The sequence below is a fragment of the Oncorhynchus tshawytscha genome, linkage group LG13 (genome assembly GCF_018296145.1).
Source record: "Oncorhynchus tshawytscha isolate Ot180627B linkage group LG13, Otsh_v2.0, whole genome shotgun sequence".
Taxonomy (NCBI): Eukaryota; Metazoa; Chordata; class Actinopteri; order Salmoniformes; family Salmonidae; genus Oncorhynchus; species Oncorhynchus tshawytscha.
This window is the reverse complement of record NC_056441.1, coordinates 84,485,768-84,495,767: the sequence shown is the minus strand read 5'-3', so window position 1 is coordinate 84,495,767 and position 10,000 is coordinate 84,485,768. Positions and strand designations below refer to the sequence as shown.

Here is a 10,000-nt window from a genome sequence, read left to right as displayed (position 1 = left end):
CCACCTCTCTTCTTCCTCCTCCACATATCTCCTTCCTCCTCCACCTCTCCATCTCTCTCCTTCCTCCTCCACCTCTCCTCTTCCTCCTCCACCTCTCCCCTTCCTCCTCTCTCCTTCCTCCTCCACCTCTCCGCCTCCTCCTCCATCTCTCCTCTTCCTACTCCACCTGTCCTCTTCCTCATTCACCTGTCCTCTTCCTCCTCCACCTCTCCGCTTCCTCCTCCACTGCTCCCTCCCTCTGCCTCTCTCCTTCCTCCTCCCTCTTTCTCCTTCCTCCTCCACCTCTCCTCTTCCTCTCCCCTTCCTCCTCCACCTCTCCTCTTCCTCCTCCACCTCTCTCCTTCCTCCTCCACCTCTCCTCCTCCTCCACCTCTCCTCTTCTCCTTCACCTCTCCCAATCACCCTCCTCCTACATATCTCCTTCCTCCATCTCCACCTCTCAGCAATCTTAAACACACAGCGATCTCAGACACACAGCGATCTCAGACACAGTGATCTCAGACACGCAGCGTTCTCAGACAGTGACAGACACGCATTTCAGACAGGCAGCGATCTCAGACACGCAGCAGCGATCACGCAGACACGACACAGCGATCTCAGACACGCAGCGATCTCGGACACGCAGCGATCTCAGACACGCAGCGATCTCAGACACGCAGCGATCTCAGACACGCAGCGATCTCTGCCTTTGAGACGGTCTCTGCCTTTGAGCTCTACATGTGGTGTAATTTATCTAAACATTTAACCATCTCTAAGTCTTCAACCCTTTATAGAATTAACAGCCCAGAGGCAGGCAGGCAGAGAGAGAGAGACAGAGAGAGAGAGAGAGAGAGAGAGAGAGACAGAGAGAGAAAGACAGAGAGAGCGAGACAGAGAGAGAGAGAGAGAGAGAGAGAGAGAGAGAGAGAGAGAGAGACAGAGAGAGAGAGACAGAGAGAGAGAGAGACAGAGAGAGAGAGAGAGAGACAGAGAGAGAGAGAGAGACAGAGAGAGAGAGAGACAGAGAGAGAGAGAGAGAGAAAGACAGAGAGAGAGAGAGAGACACAGAGAGAGAGAAAGAGAGAGAGAGAGAGAGAGAGAGAGAGAGACAGAGAGAGAGAGAGAGAGAGAGAGAGAGACAGAGAGAGAGACAGAGAGAGGCAGAGAGAGAGAGAGAGAGAGAGAGAGAGAGAGAGAGAGAGAGAGAGAGAGACAGAGAGAGAGACAGAGAGAGAGACAGAGAGAGAGAGAGAGAGAGAGAGAGAGACAGAGAGAGAAAAGAGAGAGAGAGAGAGAGAGAGAGAGAGAGAGAGAGAGAGAGAATGTGTGATTATTAGTGTAGTGCTCAGGCACTCCAATATTCCCTCAACCATTTTAAATCAAATCAAATCAAATCAAATCCAATCCAATTTAGTGTAGAGGTTAAAGTGTAGGGAGAGGGTAACAGAGGGGCTTACCCTCAATTCCCAGAATGCCTTTCTGTTTGTTCTCTTCAGACAGCTCAAACTTTTCAATGACATCCAGACAGTACTCTGTAGTCACATTCACCATCTGAGGAGAGAGAGACACACACTGTCAGAACACAATCACACTCAAACACACAGACACACTCAGATACACACATATACACACAGATACACACATACAAACAGACACACACACACATCTTTTCATGAGACAGACACTATCAGACAAACCAAGCCACAATCTGACAATCAATATAGACTCCTGAGAGACCTCTGTCAAAATGCTCACAGTATTGATGTCTGGACTCACTCTGAGTGCTGGAGTCTAGACTGAGGCAATAAGGTGGACTTCAGGGCATAAACTGGATGACCATAACTCTGACCAAATTGCCACAGGGAGGGGGAGGAGATAGAAACAGAGAGGGGGGGATAGAGAGAGGGACAAGGCAAGAAGGGAGACAAGGCATTCTCTGAGAGACAAGGCAAGAAGGACATTCTATACCATCAAAAGGAACATAAATTTCAACATACCAATTAGGATCTGGCTAAAAATGATTGAATCAGTCATAGAGCCCATTGCCCTTTACGGTTGTGAGGTCTGGGGTCCGCTCACCAACCAAGACTTCACAAAATGGGACAAACACCAAATTGAGACTCTGCATGCAGAATTCTGCAAAAATATCCTCCGTGTACAACGTAGAACACCAAATAATGCATGCAGAGCAGAATTAGGCCGATACCCACTAATTATCCAAATCCAGAAAAGAGCTGTTAAATTCTACAACCACCTAAAAGGAAGTGATTCCCAAACCTTCCATAACAAAGCCATCACCTACAGAGAGATGAAACTGGAGAAGAGTCCCCTAAGCAAGCTGGTCCTGGGACTCTGTTCACAAACACAAACACACCCAACAGAGCCCCAGGACAGCAGCACAATTAGACCCAACCAAATCATGAGAAAACAAAAAGATAATTACTTGACACATTGGAAAGAATTAACAAAAAAAACAGAGCAAACTAGAATGCTATTTGGCCCTAAACAGAGAGTACACAGCGGCAGAATACCTGACCACTGTGACTGACCCAAACTTAAGGAAAGCTTTGACTATGTACAGACTCAGTGAGTATAGCCTTGCTATTGAGAAAGGCCGCCGTAGGCAGACATGGCTCTCAAGAGAAGACAGGCTATGTGCTCACTGCCCACAAAATGAGGTGGAAACTGAGCTGCACTTCCTAACCTCCTGCCCAATGCATGACTATATTAGAGACACATATTTCCCTCAGATTACACAGATCCACAAAGAATTGGAAAGCAAATCCAGTTTTGATAAACTCCCATATCTACTGGGTTGCCACAAGAAAAGGTCAACCAGTGAAGAACAAACACCATTGTAAATACAACCCATATCAGGCCAACATAGACATACAAAAAACCTAGATGACCCACCCTAGTCACTATCCCGCTCCAACCAACATAGAGAATAAACAGCTTACTGGGCGTGACTATATTTGGAATATTTATTTCTAGCACAGAATAGAATAGGTCAACTTTTGTACTATGGGGATAGTAGACTGACATAGGCTAGTGCTTTTGCTGTTTGTTAGTCCTACTCATCTTGTTGGCTGACGAAAAGTAAATGTGGACAGTTCTTCCAATATCTTCAATATGCACCTCGGAATTGGATAAGGACGTGAAAAGTTGCGTCCCCAATGTGTCTCTCTTCACTTGTAGTCTGTGAGAAAGACCCCATCGTGTGATGAGAGCCATGTGTGTGAGAGGTGCTTTGGAGCGCTCAGCACTCTGGGAAAAGGGCACAACGGCCACTGGCCGCAAAAAGGCAGGGGTTACGGCCACACAAAGGGAGGCATTATCGAGTGCAGTATCAAGTGCATTATCGAGTGCAGTATCAAGTGCATTATCGAGTGCATTATCACGTGCATCATCAAGTACATTATCGAGTACATTATCGAGTGCGTTATCGAGTGCATTATGAAGTGCTTGTCAAGTTGCGATTGCGAGACTATTGGAGTGTTTACAGCCGGCTCAATAAACAAAGTAGAAAAGTCTTTAAGAGACTTTTTTCAAATCATCATTAGAGTCTCATCGTGCAGCTTTACAATGTATTACACATCACAACATATAGCCCCATGTTTGTAGAACAACTAAAGTTACACTAATAACTCTAAATTAAGCATATAGGAATACCTATTTCTTTGTTAACAGCTCAACACAAAGTAGGCATATGTGTGTACTCCCTCAAATCGTTTGGAGAAAATATCTTCATACCATAAAATAAAGCCTTGGAATTTTAAGCAAATCTGGTCTGCTAAATGAACTAGTGTAGCCCACAGCCATTTGGCATAGCCAGATGAGGACCTAACATAAGGACAACTCAGAGTATGCTTTTGAAATTGACTACATTTTCTTCATATCATGCTTCTTTAGAATAATGGAATATAATGGAATTATTGTGAAGGTCTAGGCTATATTACATTGAGTTATTAGACTTTTAAAAAATGTAGATGTTTAAAAGGTCTGCATCAGTGGCTTGTAGATAATGTGTGGAAGCCAGGAGATACTAAATGTGTTTATGTTAATTAACTGTTAATTACTGTGAGACTGACAGTTATTTGCTTGACAATCACCGGCTAATGAAATTTCGTGACGGCCACAGCCCTACTCCCATCTCCACAGAGGAACTCTGGAGCTCTGTCAGAGTGACCATTGGGTTCTTGGTCACCTGCCTGACCAAGACCCTTCTCCCCCGATTTCTCATTTTGGCCAGGCGGCCAGCTCTAGGAAGAGTCTTGGTGGTTCCAAATTTCTTCCATTTAAGAATGATGGAGGCCACTGTGTTCTTGGGGACCTTCAATGCTGCAGAATATTTTGGTACCCTTCCCCAGACCTGTGCCTCGACACAATCCTGTCTCGGAGCTCTACGAACAATTCCTTCGACCTCATGGCTTGGTTTTTGCTCTGACGTGTACTGTTAACTGTGGGACCTTATATAGACAGGTGTGTGCCTTTCCAAGTCATGTCCAATCAATTGAATTTACCACAGGTGGACTCCAATCAAGTTGTAGAAACATCTCAAGGATGATCAATGGAACAGGATGCACCTGAGCTCAATTTTCAGTCTGGGGGTCTGAGCCTGGGGGTCTGAGTCTGGGGGTCTGAGTCTGGGGGTCTGAGTCTGGGGGTCTGAGTCTGGGGGTCTGAATACTTATTTAAATAAGGTATTTATTAATGGTATTTTTTACATTTGCAAAAATGTCTTAAAACCTGTTTTCGCTTTGTCATAATGGGGTATTGTGTGTAGAACATAGAAAATGTTTTATTTAATCCATTTGAGAAGAAGGCTGTAATGTAACAAATTGTGGGAAAATGTAAGGGGTCTGAATACTTTCCTACCACACTGTAGAGAGGATGTTGTGCCAGAGACAACCCATATTAGGAGTGAAAGTAGATTGGGTGTGCATGCGCTTTTGTGTAATCATAGACTTACATACAGTATTTAAGCCTTATGACAGCGTTTTACAATCGCTAGGACCCATTTCTCAATACTTAGGTCACTTTTTTCAAAACTCTTCACACAGTGAGTATAACAGCAGTCTATGTGGGCTAAACTGTGGATCATTTTTCATTGCTTGGGCACAAAATGCATTCAATGACTACATCTTTCAAATGTCAGACACAACCACCACCAGAACTTTATGTACCTACAGGCCAATTTGCACATGATGATATACTATTTTCAAAACTGTTAAAGTTAAGTTCAAAACCTAACATAACACAAATTTGAATAAGACAGCAATTTGCTACATTTCTATAGTAATACCGTATTGAAATATATTGAAATAAATGAAATACAATCAAAACAATTAGACCAACCACAGCTGATTCCCATTGTAGCTGAGCACCTACCCAGGTGTTAGTCTTTCAATGTCATTACCATCTATACAAAAGGGGACATTTTAAGAATAAGGCTGTAACTGTAATGTAAACATGGACCCAGCCAGAGAAAGAGAAGTGGCTGACAGAGGAAGAAGAGTGGCTGGGAGAGGGAGAGGAAGAGGGAGAGGAAGAGGAGTACGTATGCATGGTGGAAGAAGACTGAGAGGAAGATCAAGAGCTGCAGTCTAAAATAAGATTATGGCTGCTATAATTGATCGTGTAATAAATCATGGTCTGTCAACGAGAGGCTGGTCTGAGAGGGCAGACAAATCTGCAACACTCAACAGTGGCATCTATCGTCTCATTACATTCCTGGGTGACCTCTGTGGAAGGGTCGTGTCAGGTGAGGACAGGGTTGCAGCGAGGTGAAATCGGACAACGTTTGTAAATGTATGGGACAATGTGGCATTTCACCAGTCCTGCAGTCACAGAGTGGTTTGCAGCCCATCCCAGGATGGTGTCACTTCTCCTCCCACATTACTCTCCATTCCTCAATCCCATAGAGGAATTATTTTCCTCCCACATTACTCTCCATTCCTCAATCCCATAGAGGAATTATTTTCCTCCCACCTTACTCTCCATTCTTCAACCCCATAGAGGAATTATTTTCCTCCCACCTTACTCTCCATTCCTCAATCCCATAGAGGAATTATTTTCCTCCCACCTTACTCTCCATTCCTCAACCCCATAGAGGGAATTATTTTCCTCATGGAGGTGGAAGGTTTATGACCACCATCCACATGATCAAATGTCCCTCCTGGTCGCAATGAATGCTGGATTCCTGGACATATCTGCAGAAGATTGCCAGGGATGGACCAGGCATGCCAAAAGATTATTTCCTAGGTGTATTGCCCAAGATGACATAAGATGTGATGTGGATGAGAACCTGTGGCCCAATGCAGAAGACAGGGTTGACTGGCATTGCTACTGTATCTGTATCGGTAGTATATACAAATTGTTGTATTTTGGAATCACTCAATGCCATAAAAATGACATAAAACCTATTGAAGCATATTGCATCATGTCTGATTCATTCCTGTAACATAAACTGCAGGGAATTCTAAACAGTAGAGAGGTGTCATTCTTGTTTGGTAAAGACATTTTTAAAAAGAAAACATTGTGTAATGCTACCTGTTAGTGTTGTTTAGGTCATTGTTTTATGAGTGACAAAGTGTGCTTGTTGGGTGACAACCTTTGCCAGGTGTTCTGGAAGAATGAGTTGATTTGAGACATGTATGAAGTGTTTTGGGAGTTTTAGTGCATTTTGGATGTGAAATGAACTGCTGTGCCAAGCTGAAAGTTTGTTAGGAGAACTGTGTGAAGAGTTTTGAAAAAGTGACCTAAGTATTGAGAAATGGGTCCTAGCGATTGTAAAACACTGTGATTCAAAAGGATCTCTGTGGACCTCATAAAGATTTGTAGTTACATGTTTACACTGTATTACCTTTCGTCGTGGCATAAACACAACCAGTCAAATGTTTTCATCTGATTGTCAAACAAATACTTCAAAAAGGACTCCTTTACTAGGCGATACCCGCTCACGTTCATCCACTAACAACACATCTCCAGCCTCCAAACACTGGTGAATGGATGTCGCGCAGACTACACCACCTGTTAAAGTCCATTCACTCATGTGTCATGCCTATGACATCATAATCTAAAGTGATGTAATAGCCTACAGTTTTCTTGACATTTTGTTGTAATTATTGTGATTGGCTCATGTTTTACCGGTACGGAGTACCTCTACTATTTATTTTGCCGGGATGCAGTACTAGACAGTAGCGGCCTTACCTTCAACACTGACTCTACTACAGATCACTAAAGCTACATCATCTAGTTTGGTCTTTCTGTGAACCCTGACCTTCTGTTCGTTGAGCAGGAAGTTGGCCAGCTCGTCGGTAGTCAGGTGGTCCTTCCTGTCGCTGTATCCCATGAGCAGCAGATACAGGTCCCGCCGCAGAGACATCATCTTATAAAACACACTGAACTCCTCAAATGTCAACGTGCCCTGTTGGTCATCCGAGTCCGCCTCCTGTGGGAAAGGGAAGTTATGTCACCATTAGAGAGGGTCTACATTGGTCAGGTGACCCTCTGTTCCAAACTGTGCCTTTACACCTCTATTGTCTGTAACCATCTGGTACATTCACACACAGCCATGGTGCCCTAACATGGACCAAACAACTCTAATAAACATCTGGTACATTCACACACAGCCATGGTGCCCTAACATGGACCAAACAACTCTACTAAACATCTGGTATTTAAACACACTGCCATGGTGCCCTAACATGAACCAAACAACTCTAATAAACATCTGGTACATTCACACACAGCCATGGTGCCCTAACATGGACCAAACAACTCTAGTAAACATCTGGTACATTCACACACAGCCATGGTGCCCTAACATGGACCAAACAACTCTAATAAACATCTGGTACATTCACACACAGCCATGGTGCCCTAACATGGACCAAACAACTCTACTAAACATCTGGTATTTAAACACACTGCCATGGTGCCCTAACATGAACCAAACAACTCTAATAAACATCTGGTATTTAAACACACAGCCATGGTGCCCTAACATGGACCAAACAACTCTAGTAAACATCTGGTACATTCACACACAGCCATGGTGCCCTAAACATGAACCAAACAACTCTAGTAAACATCTGGTACATTCACACACAGCCATGGTGCCCTAACATGGACCAAACCACTCTAATTAACATCTGGTACATTCACACACAGCCATGGTGCCCTAACATGGACCAAACCACTCTAATTAACATCTGGTACATTCACACACAGCCATGGTGCCCTAACATGGACCAAACAACTCTAGTAAACATCTGGTACATTCACACACAGCCATGGTGCCCTAAACATGAACCAAACAACTCTAGTAAACATCTGGTACATTCACACACAGCCATGGTGCCCTAAACATGAACCAAACAACTCTAGTAAACATCTGGTACATTCACACACAGCCATGGTGCCCTAAACATGAACCAAACAACTCTAGTAAACATCTGGTACATTCACACACAGCCATGGTGCCTTAAAATGAACCAAACCACTCTAATTAACATCTGGTACATTCACACACAGCCATGGTGCCCTAACATGGACCAAACAACTCTACTAAACATCTGGTATTTAAACACACAGCCATGGTGCCCTAACATGGACCAAACAACTCTAGTAAACATCTGGTATTTAAACACACAGCCATGGTGCCCTAACATGGACCAAACAACTCTAGTAAACATCTGGTATTTAAACACACAGCCATGGTGCCCTAACATGGACCAAACCACTCTAATAAACATCTGGTACATTCACACACAGCCATGGTGCCCTAACATGGACCAAACAACTCTACTAAACATCTGGTATTTAAACACACAGCCATGGTGCCCTAACATGGACCAAACAACTCTAGTAAACATCTGGTACATTCACACACAGCCATGGTGCCCTAACATGAACCAAACCACTCTAATTAACATCTGGTATTTAAACACACTGCCATGGTGCCCTAACATGGACCAAACCACTCTAATAAACATCTGGTACATTCACACACAGCCATGGTGCCCTAACATGGACCAAACAACTCTAGTAAACATCTGGTACATTCACACACAGCCATGGTGCCCTAACATGAACCAAACAACTCCAAGGACATTGTCATGTGAGGACAGAAAAGGCGTTCTGACATTGTCCTTGTTCGGTTTATACAACAATTCACTCCTGGCGGTGCCCTAAAAATAGTCTAAATAAAATAGTGGACTATAAACCAACTGTATTTTCTGACCCTCATGCTCAGCACTCGCAGGCACGCCTGTCATTTAAATCGCATAGGGCTACATCCTAAATGGCAACCTATTCCCTACATAGTGCACTAGTTTTGACCAGAGCCCTATGGGCCCATTATAAACCCGTGAGAGAAAACATTAGCTAAAGCTTTGGATCTTGGTTTGAAGGTGGGATTTGCTTCCAGGTAGCAGCATGAGTACTAAGTACTACTGTCACAGTTGTCACTATCTGGCTCGAGAAGACAGAAGACTGATGTTCTCTAAGTCTAACCACTAAACCTTGCCGTAGCCCTATCCTGGATGTAAATAAACACCTCCTAACTGCTCATCTATTGTCAGGTGAGGTTTAGTTAGAACGCATCCCTCCTCTCTTCTCTAGTCAGATAGTGTAGTGACAGACGACAGGTATTTCACCTCTGACCCGTGACTGACCTGGAACATGTGTTTGACCTTCCTGCGGGGCAGGTTGACGTTCATCTTGTGCAGTAGCTGGTAGATCTCCTCCATGTTCAACAGACCATCCCCGTTCTTATCAGCCTCCTCAAACGTCTGCTTCATCCATCTACACGAGTTAAGGACACAGCCACGATGATGATGATGATGATGATGATGTGGTGTGTGTGTGTGTGTGTGTGTGTGTGTGTGTGTGTGTGTGTGTGTGTGTGTGTGTGTGTGTGTGTGTGTGTGTGTGTAGGGAGGGTGGGAGGCTTTTCAAAAACACAGCACCATATTTTGTCAGTCGTCAAATCCAGTCAGACCAGAACAACGCTCCA

The 10,000-nt window shown here is 44.0% G+C and overlaps 1 protein-coding gene across 1 annotated transcript in view; it reads right to left on the bottom strand.

Annotated features, from left to right (window-relative positions):
- Positions 1-10,000, bottom strand: part of LOC112266197 (1-phosphatidylinositol 4,5-bisphosphate phosphodiesterase eta-1) — a 330,113-nt gene that overhangs the window by 244,531 nt on the left and 75,582 nt on the right. The window contains exons 5-7 of the mRNA XM_042296451.1: positions 9,660-9,789; positions 7,262-7,432; positions 1,437-1,530 (exon numbers count right to left, since the gene is read on the bottom strand). Coding sequence (XP_042152385.1) covers positions 1,437-1,530; positions 7,262-7,432; positions 9,660-9,789 — 395 coding nt within the window. The remainder of the gene's footprint in view (positions 1-1,436; positions 1,531-7,261; positions 7,433-9,659; positions 9,790-10,000) is intronic.